We start from the raw sequence: 22611 nt of genomic DNA, 5'->3' as shown, positions 1-22611 counted from the left end.
ATTGAGGACCCTTATGTAAACAAGACAAAAGTATTTTTCTGGTCTTCATCCTCTTAGCAGTTGTTTGTATTGAGCTGTAGTGTCTTGTACCCATTCTGCAATCTGTTAATAAAGTTTTCAATCAATCAATCAATTCGGCCGAACTGAAAGTTTCCACACTTGGCACCAATGTTGCGATAACACGCTACACAGTGACCCTTCCTCCTTTTATAGTGCCCTTGCCCCACACACAATAGTAAAAATCAAACGGGGTAGTGAAGTGGTATCGAGTCAATGAAGACACTTAGTTGTAGACTGGACTGAAGTTTACTCTGCAGACATAGCCACTTACATACATACTGGTGCACCAATATAGGTGCAGCTCAATTAATTAGAATATCGTGGACAAGTTATTTTATTTCAGTAATTCAATTCAAAAAGCGAAACTCTCATAGATTATAGATTCATTACACACAAAGTGAAATATTTCAAGCCTTTATTTGTTTTAATTTGGATGATTATGGCTTACAGCCCAAAATTCAGTATCTCAGAAAGTTTGAATATTACATAAGACCAATAAAAAAAAGAAAAAATTGTAATATAGAAATGTCGGCCAACTGAAAAGTATGTTTGTTCACTCAGTACTTGGTTGGGGCTCCTTTTGCACAAATTACTGCATCAATACAGATACAGTGGAATATATAGACTTTTCCACGATATTCTAATTTATTGAGCTGCACCTGTATATCGTCCGGGCCGTGCACCTGGCATTATATACTACTGCATATCACTACAGGTAGTAGGCTACATTATATACTACTGCATATCACTACAGGTAGTAGGCTACATTATATACTACTGCATATCACTACAGGTAGTAGGCTACATTATATACTACTGCATATCACTACAGGTAGTAGGCTACATTACTACTGCATATCACTACAGGTAGTAGGCTACATTATATACTACTGCATATCACTACAGGTAGTAGGCTACATTATATACTACTGCATATCACTACAGGTAGTAGGCTACATTATATACTACTGCATATCACTACAGGCAGTAGGCTACATTATATACTACAGGTAGTAGGCTACATTATATACTACTGCATATCACTACAGGTAGTAGGCTACATTATATACTACTGCATATCACTACAGGTAGTAGGCTACATTATATACTACACTGCATATCACTACAGGTAGTAGGCTACATTATATATACTACTACACATCACTACAGGTCAAATGTATATACTTTTTCTGGATTTTTTTTAGTATCACAAACAGTACTGTATTTGCAAATCTGGTATGTCATAAATGTAGCAGTACTGTCTATCTGTATGTCGTGTGTGTCATATGATGAATTGAAAATGGGGGACCCTGATGTAAACAAGACGAAAGTCTTTCTCTGGTCTGCATCCCCTTAACAATTGTATGTATTGAGCCGTACTGTATTGTACCCATTCTGCAATCTGTTAATAAACTTTTCAATCAATCAGGTAGTACATTGTTCCTGGCTACAAAAAGCACATCTAATGGATTCATTACAGCCAATATATTGCTTGTATGCCCGCTGTGAAATCAAAACTAGCAATAACTCTGAATAGCTTGTGAAAATGTCAGACCCTGGCCAAATGGCAAGGAGTCGCCTACCTGTGTTATTATCCCCTAGCACACTGGTCACCAACCTTTTTAAGCCCAAGATCACCTTTTTTTTTTGGTGAAGGCAAGATCTACCTATTGAAGCGTTGAGAGAAAAAGACAGCCAAGATTGTACTTTAAACTAAATGACTTTTATTTGCCTGTATTCTAATTACATGCAATGCTTTGGTCCAACATTAAAACATCAAAGTAGAACTATTATGTACTTTCTCAGTCAGTGCTAAGTGCAGTCAGTGCTAAGTGCAGCATCACTTTTCACATCAAAACAAAAGTAGAACTGTAATGTGTACTTTCTCAGTCAGTGCTAAGTGCAGTCATCTTATGCAGCATCACTTTTCACATCAAAACAAAAGTAGAACTGTAATGTGGACTCTCATATTATTAACATTGACAAACATATTTACAATTAGCATTTTATAAAGTAGAACTGTAATGTGTACTTTCTCAGTCAGTGCTAAGTGCAGTCAGTGCTAAGTGCAGCATCACTTTTCACATCAAAACAAAAGTAGAACTGTAATGTGGACTTTCTCAGTCAGTGCTAAGTGCAGCATCACTTTTCACATCAAAACAAAAGTAGAACTGTAATGTGGACTCAGGGTAAGATCTAAAAAAAAAAAAATTTTTTTTTTTTATTAATTAATTTTTAATTTTCATGGAAAGATCTACAGGGACAGTCTCAAAGATCGACCAGTCGATCAAGATCGACGGGTTGGTGACCACTGCCCTAGCACCATATAACGTTTGTCTGGAAACAGGCAGGAATTCAAACTATCATGAGACTCCCCAGGTCTATATCAATTGGTGATGGAGCAGCAAAATAGATTTTTTTTTGTGAAAATGTGAGATTATGACTAACTAGAGTTACTAGACACTTTCCACAGTAAATAAAATGATAAAGACGACTGTTGACTAAGTGTGTTCCAAACAGATTTATTGTCAAACAAAGAATAGATATAAAATATGTTTCTCTCATGACAGTTGCAGCCTGTTTCAACAAAATATCAGCTGATGTTTGTAAGTCATGACATAAAATAAATGGACAACACGTACATGATATTCATAAATTTGCCCGAAAATACCATGAATGCTAAATTGCCGTTAATATACACAGAATGGTATTTTATAGTGGCTGAATTTGCTTGCATCTCACGCCATTTTGTCCTCAAATTGCTTAACCCTTTCACTGCCGCACTACCAAACGGTTAACCCTTTCACTGCGACGATACACAGGTTAACCCTTTCACTGCCACACAACAACAGGTTAACCCTTTCACTGCCACACTACAGAAGGTTAACCCTTTACTATCACACATACCGACGGTAACAGTGAGATAGTAAAGGGTTAACCTTCTGTAGTGTGGCAGTGAAAGGGTTAAAGCGAATGCTCGCTGGAAAAGACGCAAAATAGCTGCTGCACACAATAGCTACAGAAGGGAGCTGTGTGACTGAACATGGTTCATATAACGGGCAACTTGAAAGTATGAAGATGTATGTATATAAGTGTGATAACACAGTATTAGCTGAACCAGGCGGGTCGCTTCCTGGCCCTCTCCACGATCCTCTTGTCCTTGTCCTGCTCCCCGGGCGCCTCGCTATCGTACAGGACCAGGGTCTCCGTGGCGGGGGCCCTCAGGGGACCCCCCTCCAGAACTCTGATCTGCCCGCGGATCAGAGCTGTCTCCTTACGCACCTTCTCGTAACAGAACCCACACAGAACGTGCTTCTGCTTCAGGTGGCCGCACTCCAGACACGGCACGATGTTGGTCTGGGATGGATGGAGACAGAGAGGGAGAGAGAGAGCGAGAGAGAGGTAGGGAGGAAGAGTTAAGGAGAGAGGGAGGATAGGAAGAGAGGGTGAAAGAGTTAAGGAGAGAGGGAGGACAGGAAGAGAGGATGGAAGAGTTAAGGAGAGAGGGAGGAGGAGAGGAAGAGAGGGTGGAAGAGTTAAGGAGAGAGGGAGGACAGGAAGAGTGGGTGGAAGAGTTAAGGAGAGAGGGAGGAGGAGAGGAAGAGAGGGTGGAAGAGTTAAGGAGAGAGGGAGGACAGGAAGAGTGGGTGGAAGAGTTAAGGAGAGAGGGAGGAGGAGAGGAAGAGAGGGTGGAAGAGTTAAGGAGAGAGGGAGGACAGGAAGAGTGGGTGGAAGAGTTAAGGAGAGAGGGAGGAGGAGAGGAAGAGAGGGTGGAAGAGTTAAGGAGAGAGGGAGGACAGGAAGAGAGGGTGGAAGAGTTAAGGAGAGAGGGAGGAGGAGAGGAAGAGAGGGTGGAAGAGTTAAGGAGAGAGGGAGGACAGGAAGAGTGGGTGGAAGAGTTAAGGAGAGAGGGAGGAGGAGAGGAAGAGAGGGTGGAAGAGTTAAGGAGAGAGGGAGGACAGGAAGAGAGGGTGGAAGAGTTAAGGAGAGAGGGAGGAGAGGAAGAGAGGGTGAAAGAGTTAAGGAGAGGGATGACAGGAAGAGAGGAAGAAGGAGTACAGGAAGAGAGGGTGAAAGAGTTAAGGAGAGAGGGAGGAGAGGAAGAGAGGGTGAAAGAGTTAAAAGTGGGGAGGATGGGAAGGAGACAGAGAGAGAGAGTAGGGAGGAACAGGGAGAAGGGGGAAGGAGATAATTTTAGAGGCAAGAGGGAGCAAGATAGGGAAGGAGGGAAGGAGGAAAGAGAAAGGGAGGGATGGAGAGAGAGAAAAATGTCAGAGCTGGAGAAAATAATACAGCTTCAGTACTATCGAATAGTATCTATAAATCAGTACATGTTAACCATGCTAAATCTACTAGCCGCCCAAAAAAAAAATATATATAACAGAGACCTGCAATAAACACCTGTTAACCGTCTGTAGTGTGATAGTGAAAGGGTTCATTTTATGCACTTCCTTCAAATTCATGTGTCAGTTCTATGCAAATTTTATACCCATTTCTTCTCATGCACTGTGCCGCTTAGACTCCTTACATCAACACTGTGATTATTGATCTATTGTAAATAAGTGCCATCTTATTGATTTATTGTACTGTAAATGAGCCTTCTTATGGCACAGCTTTCATTCTATCTATTTTGTGCTCATTTATGTCTATTCTTATGTCTGCACTTTATGCATTGCCTTTGTTGTTTTATATTTATGCTTGTGTTATGCTATTCGCTGTGAAGGGTTGCAGTTCCCTTTTTTTTTTTTATATTATTTTTTAAACAAACACATAAACAAACATGACATGAGGGTTGCAGTTCCTGTATTAAAAAGGTGCTAAAGTTATATAATACATCCTATTAAAGTTTATTATCAAGGGTCTTGCTCAAGGACACTTAGACACGCTGCCAGGAGGAGCCGGAATCAAACCGGGAACCTTCCGATTACCAGACGTGGAAGCAATCCATTTCTCCAGAACAACTGAAGGGGGCGGATGTTCATTTTTGAACCCTTTCACTACCAATACCAAACGGTTAACCCTTTCACAGCCACATGACAGGGTTGACCCTTTCACTGCCACACTACAGAAGGTTAACCCTTTCACTACAGAAATTTAACCTTTTACTACCACACTACAGAAGGTTAACCCTTTCACTACCACACTACAGAAGGTTAACCCCTTCACTACCACACTACCTTCTGTAATGTGGTAGTGAAAGGGTTCAACTTTGTATGACCCAACATAACTTTGGGTCCTCCAGACGGAGTCACTGAAAAATAATAATAATTCCAGCAGCTGGGTGGCGCAGCGGACATTGCGCTCGTCACAAACGCAAGAGACACCGGGTTCGACTCCGTTTGTCGGCTTTGCCTCCGGCTTGGGCCGGCCGTCATACTAACTCAATTGGCAGAGTTAGCGGGTGGAAGTCGATGGGTGGTAATCTGGACGTTGTGGACAGCGACTCCTATAGGTCGGTTGGGGGATGCCTGCACAGCAGAGACAGGAAAATGGCAGGGGTAGTGTGAGCCTCCCAAACGTTACACCTCGCCAATGAGAGTCCGCGCTGGCAGGTGAAAAGATGCGACAGGCTGCCTCCTCGTGTACCGGAGGGGACATGTGATACAAGGCTTCTATCCTACCTACAACTGGCCAGTGAGGGGCATATGCAAGCAACGTTCAAGAAAGGGGAGGGGATAATTGGCACGGCTAAATTGGGATGGGAGAAAAAATAGAAAGAGAAAAAAGTAGATACAAAAATAATAATAATAATTCCAGTACCTTGACTTTTTCGAGTTTTTCGACAGCCCTCCTTCTGGTCCGGTTGATCTCTATCGTGCGCCTCTTCTTGGGCACTGCCATCCACAGGAGACCGTCCCAGAGGCCCGGGGTCTGGTGGTCTGGACTCTGCTCCTCCTCCTCCAGCTGCTGGGGCTGGGGGGCAAGCAGCAGGCTGGGGGCGTTCAGTGCCAACGCTGGAGCTACAGAGAGCAAGGAGAACACAGTGCATTATAATGCAGATGATGAAGATGGAGGAGTTTGGACGGTAGATGAGGAGAAAAAGCATGGTTATTATCACACAAATAGTTGTTTGAAATATAATATCAAACTAAATGCAATTATATATATATATATATAGGAGGTAGACACAGACAGCTATATAGATCTCTAGATAGATACCAGTAGACAGATAGATATGTATATAATATACATTATGATATATATTATGTAGACAATCTCTGACCCCTTCATATCACTTGTTAGTTAGCTGAGGTGTTTAGCTACAGAGCTAATGTTCATTACATACATTAGAGGCTCAAACTCACCCAAATGTCGGTCAAATCCTGCAGCCTGTAAAAGCCTGCTTTCGATTTGTAGCAATGACTGTCTGAGACTGTGTATTAAACCAGCAAAATTCATAATTTTTTGCACTTGCATGCTTGCTTCGCTCCGCTCATGTCAAACAGCTCACGGTCATTGAGGTTCCTTGCGTCACTGAAATGCGCCAAGAAGAAGTGACCGTTGAATTGTGGGGATTGTAGTTGTATGGTATCAATTTGACTTGAACTTCAGCTCCGCCAATCGCATTTGTCCTTATTGCGTGACGTAAACCACGCGCCCGACAAAGCAAAGATGGCAGAACGGGGCTACAGTTTCTCGCTCACAACATTCAGGTAAACTTCACCAAAAATACGCAGAAAGTATCCAACATTAGACATTAAGCCGTGGCCATTTGAGGTACATATTGAAGGCGTATTTCATGAAATGTCTTTTTCCCCCCTGCGATAACAAATGAAAGTGATAGACGCAGACGTTGTTTCTACTGCACAGTCATTCGAACCAGCTTGATGTGCTCGCTAATAAGACGGCATGTTGCCTGACTGCTTTGTGTGTGTGCTTGCCTTTTTTCAGCCATGTAACCAACTGGTGAAAGCCGTATATATATTGGTTTTGTGAAGGATTACTAGAACAGCTGATTTGCAGTGTGGAGTTGTTCATTAGCACATTAGTTATTAGGCAATGGGCCTGGTCTACAAGATACACTATACCAGTGCTTCCCAATCCTCTCCTCGAAGCACCCCAGCCGTTCCATGTATTTGTTAAATTCCACCACCAGCACACCTGATTCAATTTAACAAGCCCTTTATTAGTTGAATCAGGTGTGCTGGTGGTGGAATTTAACAAATACATGGAACGGCTGGGGTGCTTCGAGGAGAGGATTGGGAACCACTGCACTATACGACTAAGGTACCCATGTACATGTCAAAATACTTCCCAAAGGTCAGTGAATACCACAACCACTACACCAGAGGAAGCTCAACAAATCATGTTAAACCCAGATTCGGCTCAAACAAGGGACTAAACACGTTTCGCAATTATGCCGCATCAATGTGGAACGCCCTACCCAAAACTGTAAAGGAATGTGAATCCCTACCCACATTCAAAACCGCTCTTAAAGAGCACCTACGGGAGGCTGCAATTCGAAACTGGCCACCGTAAATGCCCAAACCCCCCACCACCTCGACGGTCTTCTCCCCACCGCATGTATATATTCTTTCCCCACCGTATGTATATTTCTTTCCCACCCACCCACCCACCCCCTCCTAATGTACAGTCTCCACCCCACCGTATGTATATTTCTCTCCCACCCACCCACCCCCTCCTAATGTACAGTCTCCACCCCACCGTATGTATATTTCTCTCCCACCCACCCACCCCCTCATAATGTACAGTCCCCTCCCCATCATATGTATATACTCTGTCAGGATCTAGGGGTAACAGTACTGTATATTTGAATACCGTTTATGTCACAAATGTATCAGTACTAAATACCTGTATGTCCCTATGCCATAAATGTCATGTATGTTGTGTATGTCATAAATGTCTATATGAATTGAAAATGGGGGACCCTGATGTAAACAAGACAAACGTCTTTCTCTGGTCTGCATCCCCTTAACAATTGTGTGTATTGAGCCGTACTGTATTGTACCCATTCTGCAATCTGTTAAATAAAGTTTTCATTCATTCATTCATTCATTCATTCAGGCCAGTCTAGCCAGATAATCCACCGGGGCTCAAGAATCTGTTCAGCTTTTGCTCTCAGTTTTGGTTTAGTCTCTCTAGCACTTTATGATAAAACAGCCACGTTTCAAGTTTCGTTTTATTTGTCACATATAAAGTACATTACAGTGAAATGCTTGGTTCTTTATGACCCCCCCCCCCCTCCTGATAATGTACAGTACTAAAAGAATAAAGTCCTAACACTACAAAATACAAAATGTAAGTATCCCTGTCCTCTCGCCCCTAACGGCACCTTCCCCTGACCACACACACTCATATTAATATGGATTAATATAAAACGTCTTTCCCCCCACAGCCCTTCTGGCAAATTGGTCCAGATCGAGTATGCCCTGGCAGCAGTGGCAGCTGGAGCACCCTCGGTGGGAATCAAAGGTAAGAATAACTGAAGTAAGTTAGAAGAAAGAAAGTCCATCCGTCATTCGATTCGGCAGCAGACGGCTCATGCCTCGATGCTACTTCTACAAGAGTCGTGTTTAAATAGTCGTTAACCTGTATAGGCTCTTCTTGCTCACGGCAGAGCATATTTTTATATCTTTCGATAAACCCATTGAGCAGGTTTTGATTGTAGCTGTGGTATTCTCTCTCTTCTCAGCCTCCAATGGCGTTGTCCTGGCAACGGAGAAGAAGCAGAAGTCCATCCTGTATGATGAGCAGAGTGTCCACAAAGTAGAGCCCATCACCAAACACATAGGCATGGTGTACAGCGGCATGGGGCCCGACTACAGGTGTGTGCGTGTGTGCGTTCATGTCTGCATGTTGGGAGAGAAAATGTGCTCATAAACATAAAGTCAATAAATCCACCCCCTTGTGTGTAAGCATGGCTACAGGTGTGTGTGTGTAATGTCTGTGTGCACGACGTTCACACTTGTGTACATGCATGTGTGCTGGGAGACACGTGTGTGTGTTTTATGAGAACAAGCAGAAATATCATATCTAGTAGACTAGTATACAGTAGTTGGTCAGTGTGCAGATTCCACCACAAAGGAATTAGCAACATCTCTTGCAGGTTTTATTGAATTAAGTGGTGTCCAGGGTGAGGAGAACTGGAACACACACACACACACACACACACACACACACAGACACAGACCGACAGGGCTTTTGATTCGCTGTGTTCTCCTTGCAGGGTGATGGTGAGGAGAGCCAGGAAGTTGGCCCAGCAGTACTTCCTAGTTTACCAGCAGCCAATCCCCACAGCCCAGCTGGTCCAGCGGATCGCCTCGGTCATGCAGGAGTACACACAGTCCGGGTGAGCACACACGCATACATGGCGCATACAGACACACACATACACGCACACACAAGCACGCACACACACACACACGCACACATAAACATGCACACAGAGACAGACACACGCACACATAAACACAGACACACGCACACATAAACACGCACACAGACACATGCACAGACACACGCACACATGCACACAGACACACAGACACGACACGCACACAGACACATGCACACAGACACGCACACAGACACACACTCACATAGACACACACATGCACACGCACACAGACACACACACTTACAGTCCAACTAAAATCACAGCAGGAAACATTTTCTTATTCAGAAGGCAAATCAACAATTACATTAAAATGGTTCTTCATAAGTTCTGCCTGTGATTTCCAGGTTTGACAAATAAGTTATTTATTTTTTACAGGTACCCAACATGTATGTGTGATCTGTTTTAATTAAGTTCAAGTTTTGTTTTATTTGTCAGTGTCACATATAAGGTACATGTACATTAGTGAAATGCTTGGTTCTTTATGAGCCTCCTGAGATTGTGCTTCATACAGTAAAAAAAAGAATAACGACCAAACACTATACAAAATAATGAAAAAATATACAACCTAAAGTACAAAATGCAACCAGAATGCAAAAATGCGGTAGAGATGTAGTACAAATCTTTTAGTAATAAATAGATAACATATGGTGTAGTGTTTAAAGTGTCTAAAGTGAGAGTTATGGTGAGTGGTTAAAGTGAGTGTGTGGATGTGTGTGCAATGAATATAGACTGATGGGTTAGTGTTGAGTCATTGAGCATCCTGATGGCCTGGGGATAGAAGCGCTTGCCTGACTGCAGCAGTACAGAGAGGCAGCAGTTGTTTGGGTGGCTGGAGTCTTAGTGTAAATGTGTCTTCCAGGGGAGTTCGTCCGTTTGGAGTGTCGTTGCTGATCGCCGGGTGGGATGAGGACCAGCCGTACCTGTTCCAGTCAGACCCTTCTGTAAGTGGCTGCTATTTCTCATATAGGCTTAGGCTCAGCTGGGTTATAATTAAACGATACACAATTCACTGTATGACGTGAGAGTGGATGTAGAGAGTATGGCTCAGTATCAAGTCAAGTTTATTAGTATGTCCCAAACTGGGCAATTCATGTTACAGTAGATAAATAGGAGCTCCAAAAAAACACAGCAAACATACATAACAAGAAGAACACTGACAGACATGTACAGTACATGGTCGCAGGATCAGATGATAACAGTCAAACAAGCAACCACAACCATCCCCCCACCCACCCACCTCAAAGCCACCCTCTCCTGCCTCCTCCATTGATGGCACGAATGGAGGTAGGTATAAATGAGAATTTGTATATCTATTGTTTTTAGCTGCAGGGGTCTCCAAACGTTGGCCGGAAGGCAATAATTGATCCTCCGGATTTAGGGGGTGAGAGCTGTCCGCTCTAATCGATAACGCCTTCCTGAGCACCTGCTCGTCATATACAGGTGCAGCTCGATAAATTAGAATATCGTGGAGAAGTTATTTTATTTCAGTAATTCAATAAAAAAAGCGAAACTCTCGTAGATTATAGATTCATTACGCATCAAGTGAAATATTTCAAGCCTTTATTTGTTTTAATTTTGATGATTATGTCTTACAGCTCATGAATGCCCAAAATTCTGTATCACCAATAAAAAATTTATGTATTTTTCTTTTGTATATAGAAATGTCGCCTTCTGAAAAGTATGTTTATGTATGTTCACTCAGTACTTGGTTGGGGCTCCTTTTACACAAATGACTGCATCAATACAGCTAAATATATAGACTTTTCCACGATATTCTAATTTATTTAGCTGCACCATTATGACCCATACAGCTAAATTGTACCCCCACAATCTTGCTAGCCCCCCCTCACAATCCCGTTAAGGGCATTATTTTGTTTAATGCCAAGGTTTTCATACCAACAAATGGCAGCAATGGAAACAACAGACTCTTTGAAGGCCCTATAGAACAAAATCATCAAGGACTTATCCACCTGAAATGTGGCTAGCTTCCTTAGACAGAAGAGGCGCTGCTGACCTTTCTTACAGACCATTTCAGTATTAAAATTTCAGACGATTGTCAATAATGGAACCGAGATATTTATAAGTGGTCACCAAATCCACTGTCTGGCCATTAATGACACTACTCTGAGGAGCTAGTGGAGATCATCTAAAATCAATGCACATGTCTTTAGTCTTTGACATTTAGTTGTAGAAATGCCTCTTCGCATCAGGAAACAAAGTAATCTACAACTCTGCCATAGCTGGCCTCATTGTCACTCAGGAGACTAACAATTACAGAATCATCTGCAAATTTGACGATGTGACTATTTGCATGTTGACTTCTACAGTAATTAGTCTAAGCCAAAGTTGTTTACTAGTTTTTCAACTAGTATGTGTGGCTGAATGGTGTTAAAGGCTGATGAGAAGTCAACAAAAAGCAGCCTAGCATGTTTCTTGCCAACTTCCAGGTGTTTAAATAGAAGGTTCAGTATTGTTATAAGCTGGATGTCGATGTCCTGTATTCAATACCACAGCGGTACTCTGTGCTTGGTGCAGGTAGGAAAGTGATCGGTGGTGAAGCGGACCTGGTCTTCTTTCTGGCCCCAAGGCAATAGTGACTAAACCGGGGTTACCATGGTCCTGAAAATACTGGAAACGTTTTTGCAAATATATTTTTCAGGCCGAGAATCTTAAAAAAAATAGTATATAAATGATCGAATACCCATAACCCTTTGGAAAAGTAATGTCAATTTAATGTCGTGTTTATAATTGACATTTGAAAATATAAATGACAGTTGAACGGCAAAAACGGGTGAGGGAGACAGCTGCTGTTTGATGCATCACCGTCCGACTTCCTACTAGGAAAAATCGAATGAAACAGCGAGTCAAACTCTTGAGTTCCTAGTAGAGCTGTCCCCGAAGCCCGTTTTTAGGATTCGAACTTCGGCAGGGTTTTTAGAACAGACCTTCGAACCATCGTTTTTAATCGGAGAGAGAGAGGGAGAGAGAGAGTTAGTAAAAGTAGTAGTATCTACTTATTGGTCACCGGAGTCTTCAATAACATTTGGATGGTAATCCATTTTGTGAATACATTAGTTGAAATAACGTTTATTTTTTTTTAAGATTTATTTTTTGGCGTTTTTATCGCTTTATTTCTACTGGGCAGTCCAGTAGAGAGAGATAGAGGAGGAATGGGAGACAGAGCGGGGGGAAGACATTCGGCAAATAACGACGGGTTCGGGAATCGAACCCGGGTTGGCCGTGTCGTGGCTGAGCGCGCTATGTGGTTCGCCACTGGGGCGCCGAAATAACATCGTTGTTGGCAGACGGCTCCTGCTATCTTAACGTTAGCAAGCTAAACGTGCATAGTGTGACTAACTTGCATAGCATTGATTCATTTCCTGATAATGTATGACTGTGACCCCTCCTCACTGTTGTGTTCGTGCGTGGCTTCCGTGATTTTCAAATGATTGTAAACACAACATAGTACTGTGATATTCTGATATATATCACATTCTGATATATATATTTTGTGTAAAAAATTATTAAATAAAGAAAAAGCAGGTTCAAACCCATTAATTAAGATTCGAGTGCCAACATAACGAACGAAGGTCTGAACGTTTGGGCTCAGCCCTAGTTCCTAGTCACACACAAGTTTCAAAGTCTTAATTTCTCAAGCCTCATCATCATTTGACGTCATTTCGACATGGCCGCCAGATCGTATGAACGTTAATGTTATTAGCTGTTATAAAAGTACACTTATTTATTTAAATTTTTTTTTTTATCTACTTTTTCTGTGATTTTTCTCCCCATCCCAATTTACCTCTCGTGCCAATTCTCCCTCCCCTGTCCTGATCGTTGCTCGCATATGCCCCCGACTGGCCGGTTGTAGGGAGGATAGAAGCCTTGCATCACATGTCCCCTCCGATACATGTGGAGGCAGCCTGTCGCATCACCTGCCACTTCATGAGTTGTAGTTCATGCAAGACAAATTGTAGGAAAAGAAACTGCCAAAAAGTTTAGTTTGAGCTTTCATGTTTTCACGACTTTGTAGGCGAGACGCTCGCAGGTCAGACACGACGCGTTTCCAACTTTAACCATAAACTAATGCAGCATTAATGGTTCAACGGTCTTTAGAAATCAAGTCAATTAGTTGATGATGGGCTTTTAAGAAATGGGTTGCTATGAACAGGTGAAGGTTTTGGAAACTTGTGATCTTTTGTTGTTGTCTGTTTCTATCTTGTCCTCCTGTCTCTCAGAAAGCAGACTTGTTGTTTAGCTAAGTCTTGGTCTTTATTCGCAGGGTGCTTATTTTGCCTGGAAAGCGACAGCCATGGGAAAGAACTACGTCAGTGGAAAAACATTCCTTGAAAAAAGGTAATATGATTATAGTAAAAATTGATTTTCCAAATCCATGTTGTGCCACTAATGCAATGGTAAAATGTACAGCATGAGTGTTTGTTGATCATGACATGTGTCTGATCTTGTATGATCATTATAATCTGACCACTAATCCATCCTGGCACACGTGAATACATGTTCTAAACAGGCCGGTCTTGAATACATGTTCTAAACAGGCCGGTCTTTAATACATGTTCTAAACAGGCCGGTCTTGAATACATGTTCTAAACAGGCCGGTCTTGAATACATGTTCTAAACAGGCCGGTCTTGAATACATGTTCTAAACAGGCCGGTCTTGAATACATGTTCTAAACAGGCCGGCTTGAATACATGTTCTAAACAGGCCGGCCTTGAATACATGTTCTAAACAGGCCGGTCTTGAATACATGTTCTAAACAGGCCGGTCTTGAATACATGTTCTAAACAGGCCGGTCTTGAATACATGTTCTAAACAGGCCGGTCTTGAATACATGTTCTAAACAGGCCGGCTTGAATACATGTTCTAAACAGGCCGGGCTTGTGGCGTTTGGAACTAGGCTTCCAGCGGTAGTTGGTGATACCCGCTCCACTGAGTACATTACTTGCCCACCGCCTGTAACCGTCACAAATGTGCCTATTATGTTATTATTTAGTTGCAGTGCCATGTTTGGTCACTAGGTGCCGCTCTATTGTTTGTACCTGATTTTACCTGAGCCAGTGACTCGCCTCACTTCCTGTTCACCTGCCGTCCGACAGCAGCGTCTACTTGTCTAGTTCTGTAGTAACGATGTGGCTTAATGTCTGTAAAAACAATTAGTTTACATTTAGTCATTTAGCTGATTATGTACATTGAATGAATGCCGTATGACCAGGCATCGTATGGTCATAGGCCTGATTTTATGTTTTTAATAATAAATGGGTGCGTCCTAAATCCCAAAAGCGACAACGTCTGATTAGCTACTTGCTAAGCTATCCTGGTGTGGTTTCATGCTGACAAGTTGACGCACAGCAACAGTATGTTTGACTGGAGAGGAGCTCAGAGGACCAGTCCAGAGTAGACCAGCAGCAGTATGTTTGACTGGAGAGGAGCTCAGAGGTCCAGTCCAGACCAGCAGCAGTATGTTTGACTGGAGAGGAGCTCAGAGGTCTAGTCCAGACCAGCAGCAGTATGTTTGACTGGAGAGGAGCTCAGAGGTCCAGACCAGCAACAGTATGTTTGACTGGAGAGGAGCTCAGAGGACCAGTCCAGACCGGCAACAGTATGTTTGACTGGAGAGGAGCTCAGAGGTCCAGTCCAGACCAGCAGCAGTATGTTTGACTGGAGAGGAGCTCAGAGGTCTAGTCCAGACCAGCAGCAGTATGTTTGACTGGAGAGGAGCTCAGAGGTCCAGACCAGCAACAGTATGTTTGACTGGAGAGGAGCTCAGAGGACCAGTCCAGACCGGCAACAGTATGTTTGACTGGAGAGGAGCTCAGAGGACCAGTCCAGACCAGCAGCAGTATGTTTGACTGGAGAGGAGCTCAGAGGTCCAGACCAGCAACAGTATGTTTGACTGGAGAGGAGCTCAGAGGTCTAGTCCAGACCAGCAGCAGTATGTTTGACTGGAGAGGAGCTCAGAGGACCAGTCCAGACCAGCAGCAGTATGTTTGACTGGAGAGGAGCTCAGAGGTCCAGACCAGCAACAGTATGTTTGACTGGAGAGGAGCTCAGAGGACCAGTCCAGACCAGCAACAGTATGTTTGACTGGAGAGGAACTCAGAGGACCAGTCCAGACCAGCAGTAGTATGTCAGGTGACATGCAACATATAATATTTTGGCTAACAGTCTCCTTCCTGTTGTTAAGGTACAATACAGATCTGGAGCTGGAGGATGCCATCCACACAGCCATCCTGACACTGAAGGTATGTATGGCTTCAAATCACCTTGGTGATTATTATATGCTACTTTCTTCGTGAAGTTACATATTCAAATTTGAACTTCAGGAAGTAGATTCAAAATTCAAATATTTAAAAGGTCATGAAGGTTTTCATGAAGAAATATCTCCTAATGAATGCTCCATCTTCACCGCTAGTAGGAAAACCACAACTAACCTGTTAACTGCAGGGCTGTACGCTAAGCTTTTTCACTAGGGGCACAGGTACCCCTAAATGAAAAATTTAGGGGCACAGAATAGGGATGTCCCGATCGCCTTTTTTTGCTTCCGATCCGATCCCGAGCATGTGATTTTAAATATCTATCTATCCGATCGTTTCCGATCCGATCTTTCACATTAGTAATCAATTTTGACGCATTTGTCAGAAACTGGCAGAGCGAGACAAGCCCATCTGTTGCCTATAGTCCGGGGCGCGAGCGCGGAGGCGTTTGTTATTACATTCACCCTGAGAAATGTGCTTCTGCTTCATATGAGAAATATTAAAAGTTTCAATATATGTTTGCACATTAGTATACATTCAGTGTTCGACTTACGTAATGGTCCATTCTGGTCTGAAACGCCGACAATAATCCTCAGTCACGTAACGTTATCCTCTAAAAGTTAGTCTGAAAACTTCGCCTCCAGCCGGCTGTCCTCCTTGCAAACATTGCAACTGGCTTGACTTTCTATTTTAAAATGCTTAGTTCCAAACCTCTGACATTAAGTCTAGCTGCTCAAGTCAGTGGATATTAACCGTGTTTCGGGAGAGACGTGTTGTACTGTTGTTGTTATGTGGTCGAGCCGCGTGTAGCATCTAAATTAAAGGGGTGTTTGTTGCAACGGTGAAAATTAAAGGGGAATGTGTTTGTTGTGGAAAATTATTCTGCTCTGTGTGACAATAAATACATTAATGATGATATATTATATCTAATTTAAAACCAAAACTAAGGCCTCCGTATGAGTTTAAGACGTGGACATGGTCATGTTTGTTGAATACAATTTTTCTTTTTTTGACTGCCGATTTTTATTATTTTTTCCCGATCCCCGATACTCTGAAAAGCACGTGATCGACGCCGATTCCGATCACGTGATCGGATCGGGACATCCCTAGCACAGAATCTTTTTAGGGGCACCTTTTTTTTTAAGATTTATTTTTTGGCGTTTTATCGCTTTATTGCTACTGGGCAGTCCAGTAGAGAGAGACAGAGGAGGAATGGGAGACAGAGTGGGGGGAAGACATTCGGCAAATAACGACGGGTTCGGGAGTCTAACCCGGGTCAGCCGTGTCGCGGCTGAGCGCGCTATGTGGTTCGCCACTGGGGCGCCCCAGGGGGCACTTTTTTAACATAATCGACATTGCTTTATTATTCTTTTATATAACTATATTACTGCACATGGCTACTTTTTTGATAAATTAATACAAGCAGTCAGATAAATTAACTATTTTGGGACTTTCTATTTTATTTAGAAAGTTCTTAAATCAGAATGTCCCACCCAATACCCAGCTGTTAAAAACGATTCAATACTCCATTGTATTAGTAGTAAGGCTGTCAAATATATCGCGTTAATATCGCGTTAACTCCCGATTCTATTAATGCCACTAATTTTTTTAACTCAAGATTAACTAAAAAAAAAAAAAAAAAATCTTTTACTAGACTTCACTCAGGTGTATTATTTCACCTAGATCCCTTATTCGCACCCCCCGACGTGGGGTGTTGTTGGAAAGGTACACTCATTGGCTACAACGCTGACCAATCATTTTCGCCATCAGCGGATGATTGGCACTTCTGGAGCGTTTCAAGTCCGGGGTGATCATCTGACGTGCGGCACGTAAAAAGATGCTCGCCTGACATATCGTCATGTAACTCGGGAACCGAGGCACGTATTTGGTCAGGTGAGATAGCGTTTGAACGGCAACAAATGGATCTTTCGAGAGGTCATTTATTTGTTCAGCGAAGAATGCAGCCCCGAGCCGCTAGACGCTCGCAAAGTGCTGTGACTTGCATGCAAGGGCAAAACGGCACGTATACATGCCAGTGCATGTTAAATACACACTGTTACCTGTTAAATACACACTGTTACTTTATAACATAATTATCTTTAGTTTCAAGTTTTGTTTTATTTGTCTCATATAAAGTACATGTACCGTACATTACTGTGAAATGCTTGGTTTTGTATGAGCCCTCTGAGAATGTGCTTCGTGCAGTAAAAAAGTCCAAACACGATATACAAACTTAAGTACAAGTAAAGTACAAAATGTAAACAATGAGGTACAAAAATGCAAACTTAAAAAAGAAAATGCTAAATGCAAAAATGAGGTATGGATGTAGTGCAAATATTTTTGTAATAAATATATAAAATATGGTGTAGTGTTAAATGTGAGTGTTTGTTTAAAGTGAGTGTGTGCAACTGCATGTGGATGTGTGTGCAATGAATGTAGATGGATGGGTTAGTGTTGCATAGTCATTGAGCATCCTGACCCATAACCACCCTCCTCCAACTCGCCACCATTTCCCCCTGCCCCACGTTCTCTCCTCTCCTGCCCCCCCCCACCCCCCCTTGGTTTTCCCTTACTCTCCAGTCTCCTCCCGACTGTCTCCCCTACTCACTCCCGTACTTGCTATCCGTTACTCGTGGTTTTATGTTCCTGTGTATTCCTATTGTCCTCCGTTTCCCTGTGGTTCTATGTTTCTTTGTTTTCTTTGTTTCTTTTTTGCCTATTGTCAGCGACTTTGGGTCTTTGAAAAGCGCTATACAAAATAAATGAATTATTATTATTATTATTATGATGACCTGGGGCCTGGGCCCAGGAGTTCAAAACTTGTAAGGGCTATTGATTGATTGATTGATTGATTGACAATTTTAATTAACAGATTGCAGAATGGGTACAGTACAGCTCAAGTCAATACACACAATTGTTAAGGGGATGCAGACCAGAGAAAGACTTTCGTCTTGTTTACAACAGGGTCCCCCATTTTCAATTCATAATGAATGAAAGTCAAGACAGGCAAGTCCCAAGTCGAGTCCCAAGTCCTAACCTTTGAGTTTCGAGTCCTAAACAAGTCATAATACACGATTCACCAAAACATTTCATTATCAACTTGTTGGCAAAACATAATCTAATTTCTATAAATGTAATAATATTCAGAATCAGGGTTAGTCTTACAACTAGATACATTTGGGCAAGAGCTGCTTGAGAAAACCAGTTCAGGAGTATATTGAGAAAAAAAAGAATAAGGATCACCATATCCATTTTAAAGGTAGGATAACAATAACCAACTATTGTCTATCCACTTGGACCAATCATTTATTTAACGTCTGCCTGCCCTGTATATACTGTCTATGGCACATGATCCATAATAACAGACCTCGGTTCAACTACCGGTAACTAGTCTACCTTAACCCTTTATACATTTTGGGGTATAAAAAATCTGTACTGAAATGACGAGGCATCTCTGCATTTCGTATATTAGGTCGTTTATTAGGTATTACAATTAGGTAGGGCCTAATTCGTGTGTGAGTTCTCTCTCTCTCTCTCTCTCTCTCTCTCGGAACGAAATTATTTTTCTGCTCTGCATCCCCTTAACAATTGTTTGTATTGAGCTGTACTGTATTGTACCCATTCTGCAATCTGTTAATACAAATTTCAATCAATACATTTTTTTTAAGGAGCATCAGTACTGTTAGGCATGCATCAGCAGTCACGAAAGGGGCTAGGCTCCCGAGACATTGCTTATTGTTTATTTATTTTATAAGACAAGACTATGACTATCAACTGCCTAGCCAGCCATGTATCAATCTTGGATGTAATGAATGATAACGTTACCACACTGACTGTGTCGATGGCTCATTGATTTAACTACTGTAGCTAGCAAGCCAAGTTACTTACCATGCAGCTTCAAATGTCGAACGAAGTTGGAAGTTGTTGCTTCTCCATCTGTGGTTTTCGACCTGCACGTTTTGCATACTGCAATTAGTTTTGTTGACCACCACGTCGTTTTTATAAGCAAACGAAGCAATCTTTGGTATAATTTTCTACTGGATCCGTCACTATTAACGTTCGTAACGTTACTTCTTCTCTCGCGCGAATTGATTGGATTCTGTCGGATATTGTTTCAAACAAAGTGGGCAGTAGATAGGATCTTTGAGCCAAGACGCAATTTACATTTAACTAAAACGTTCTTTTCTTTGTGCTCAACAAAAGAGAAATAGTGAGAATATCCAATATCATGTGTAAAAACTCGACTACTGGGCGCAGCCATGACAGTCTAACAAGTAAACAAAACACGCCCACAACGTGTCTCCGCAGGTGACGGAGGAGCCAGGACTGCGCGAAGTGTCTATTTGCTGGAAATTAATTAATTCACAGCACATTTAATAACATAACTTTTTAATCGTTCGGCATGGGGGAAGGTATCAAGTCTTCTCAAGTCAAAAGGCTCAAGTCCAAGTGAAGTCACGAGTCATTGTTGTCAAAGTCGAGTTGCAAGTCTTTTTTGATTTGGTCAAGTCAAGTCTAAAGTCATCAAATTCGTGACTCGAGTCTGACTCGAGTCCAAGTCATGTGACTCGAGTCCACACCTCTGCGTAAACTATAGACTATAAACAAACTATAAACTAGAATAGACTATATAGACTGAACATAATACACAACGTATATTCTATCGATACAAACTATGCTATGCTAACTGTATAAATAGCTATAGACTAAACTAGACTATAGACTGAACATAATACACAATGTATATTCTATCTATACAAACGTATACAATACACGGTATAATATAACATTATTATATTATAGTGCTCACACCTGAGCTTGATGGAGTAATTAGCACAGCCTCCTTTAGAATATAGCTCTGTTCACTCATTTGTTTGTATGCCCTGAAGAAGGCCGATAGAGAGGCCGAAACATGTTGGTGTTTTTTATTGTTCTAATATGAACTAAGTGACTTATTAAAGCTTTTTTTTTTTATATAAAGAGTGCCTGGAACTTCTTTGTTTTTTCATAGAATATAACATATTATGTTGCAGTGTACATAGAATATAACATATTATGTTGCAGTGTATGTGATGGGAGGTGCCCAATGGCGGCCCCACGCTACCTCCCTCCTTCCTTTCGACACCCAAGCACAGTTTCTACTCCAGCGCTAACCCTAGTTTTAGTGATGCACGATATATCGGCCGCCGATATAATATCGGCCGATATGGCAATTTTTTTACACATCGGTATCGGTCCGATATCAAGATAGGGCCGATATATTTTTTTTTTAAAAGCAGCCAAGGAGTTCTATCCCATTATGTGTATTTTCAAGTATTTCTTCCTCTTGTCAGAGTTGACACGCAAAACCTCCCTGTCTGTTCCAGGAAAGCTTTGAAGGCCAGATGACCGAGGAGAACATTGAGGTGGGGATCTGCAACGAGGCCGGCTTCAGGCGCCTGACCCCTGCAGAGGTCAAGGACTACCTGGCGGCCATCGCCTGAACCCACCCCCCCTCTCCGTCTTTCCCACAAGAGACCCCGGACACGTTCCAAGTCGAAGACATAGCAACGCAGCAGCCCAGTGGTTTTAGACGGGTCGTCCCGGTAGCATAGAGCTCATTGATGGAAGAGCCAGATTGTATTGTATTGGTTTACTATGTTACTGCCACTTCTGTTGAACTAGTATTATATTACGAGAACATTGGCCATAGTTCAGAAAGATGTCCAATATCAGCTGATACTGGACCAGCTACTCACGACTGACCCTGAAAACTGTAATATCCAACATCTGGTCTTAGCGATGGTTCTGGTCTAGCTGCCTGGTTCATCATCGATTTGGCTTTGGCGTCAAAACACGTATCCAAACACGGTCTGATTTGGCAGCTTCACTACAATGAAAACGACTTGGAATGTGTCCTCTGGCATGGGGTCAAATCTCAACAGCCTTCCTGTGAATGTTTTTATCCTCTCATTCCACATGTTTACACTGTACAGTTCAAAGCAGGGCTTGGCCAAGGCCTGTTTACAGTGTTTAGTATGCGGCCATCAGTCTACTTGACAGTGGCTCTATGGCAGCAAGATGCAAAAAGAACGAGACAATATGACTCCAATAAGTAAGTCCTGGGTAGCCCTGCATGGTCCTGGATTGGAAACCGGGCTATTGTGTCTGTCTCCGATTGGATAAAGGAAACGCTGACCTATTTTTAAGGGTAAAACACAAAACATTATCCTAAGAAAAGCTCTGCAATCTTTTCTCCCAAGGGGACATTTAGACATGTCATGTCTCCTACTCTGTAGAGCAAGTTTTCAAGTCACTATGGCCATACCCGTCTTCAAACACATTATATAGAAGGATTTAACCAAGGGAAGACTTTGAGATTTGACTGTGGATTAGTTTGGCTGCATGGCGATTTCACACAACTACCAGCAGTTTTGTAGTTTAGCAACATTTCTGTACTTTGTATTTTCCTTTGTACACATCTGTTGATGTGTTATCAAATAAAAAAAATAAATGTATTGATATGGGACTCTTTGTCATTATTATTTTGATTGAAACGTGCTTCCATTGATTGATTGATTGAATGAAAACTTTATTAACAGATTGCAGAATGGGTACAGCTCAATACATACAATTGTTAAGGGGATGCAGACCAGAGAAAGACTTTCGTCTTGTTTACATCAGGGTCCCCCATTTTCAATTCATCATAACATATGACACACACGACATACAGATAGACAGTACTGCTACATCTATACATTTATGACATACCATATTTGCAAATACAGTACTGTTTGTGATACAAAAAGAGTCCAGAAAAGAGAGTATATACATTTGACGTAGAAATTGTACATTGGAGGAGGTTTGGTAGGTGGGGGGTTGTAAAAGCGCCAGTTTGAAGTCACTTGACTTGACCACTATTTGCCACATCACGTGTGTGT

The 22611-nt window shown here is 42.1% G+C and overlaps 2 protein-coding genes across 2 annotated transcripts; one reads left to right on the top strand and one right to left on the bottom strand.

Moving 5' to 3' along the window:
• Window positions 1-2566: 2566 nt before the first annotated feature.
• On the bottom strand, window positions 2567-6523 carry mrpl32 (mitochondrial ribosomal protein L32). The gene is made up of 3 exons (XM_084335765.1): window positions 6366-6523; window positions 5821-6020; window positions 2567-3417 (listed from the first exon to the last, which is right to left on the bottom strand). The coding sequence occupies exons 1-3, from the start codon at window positions 6475-6477 to the stop codon at window positions 3169-3171; spliced, it is 561 nt and encodes a 186-aa protein (XP_084191891.1). The 5' UTR covers window positions 6478-6523; the 3' UTR covers window positions 2567-3168.
• Window positions 6524-6633: 110 nt separating this feature from the next.
• On the top strand, window positions 6634-22199 carry LOC311245781 (proteasome subunit alpha type-2-like). The gene is made up of 8 exons (XM_084335763.1): window positions 6634-6713; window positions 8417-8493; window positions 8714-8846; window positions 9248-9370; window positions 10278-10359; window positions 13701-13774; window positions 15622-15679; window positions 21058-22199. Exons 1-8 carry the CDS (start codon window positions 6673-6675, stop codon window positions 21172-21174), a joined length of 705 nt encoding a protein of 234 aa, XP_084191889.1. The 5' UTR covers window positions 6634-6672; the 3' UTR covers window positions 21175-22199.
• The last annotated feature ends 412 nt before the right edge of the window (window positions 22200-22611 follow it).

This window comes from Notolepis coatsorum (assembly GCF_963971535.1).
Source record: "Notolepis coatsorum genome assembly, chromosome: 19".
NCBI classification, from domain to species: domain Eukaryota; kingdom Metazoa; phylum Chordata; class Actinopteri; order Aulopiformes; family Paralepididae; genus Notolepis; species Notolepis coatsorum.
Note: the sequence above shows the minus strand (reverse complement) of the source record. Positions and strands in the feature narration are given on the sequence as shown.

What these genes read in the sequence shown, in the direction of transcription:
- mrpl32 (XM_084335765.1), bottom strand. Translation starts at nt 6,477, where the DNA reads ATGCAAGTGCAAAAAATTATGAATTTTGCTGGTTTAATACACAGTCTC. An exon ending in AGGATTTGACCGACATTTGG is followed by an intron (nt 6,021 to 6,365) that starts GTGAGTTTGAGC and finishes TGCTCTCTGTAG; the next exon opens with CTCCAGCGTTGGCACTGAAC. An exon ending in AAAAACTCGAAAAAGTCAAG is followed by an intron (nt 3,418 to 5,820) that starts GTACTGGAATTA and finishes CATCCATCCCAG; the next exon opens with ACCAACATCGTGCCGTGTCT.
- LOC311245781 (XM_084335763.1), top strand. Translation starts at nt 6,673, where the DNA reads ATGGCAGAACGGGGCTACAGTTTCTCGCTCACAACATTCAG. An exon ending in TGTTCCAGTCAGACCCTTCT is followed by an intron (nt 10,360 to 13,700) that starts GTAAGTGGCTGC and finishes CTTTATTCGCAG; the next exon opens with GGTGCTTATTTTGCCTGGAA. An exon ending in AAAACATTCCTTGAAAAAAG is followed by an intron (nt 13,775 to 15,621) that starts GTAATATGATTA and finishes CCTGTTGTTAAG; the next exon opens with GTACAATACAGATCTGGAGC.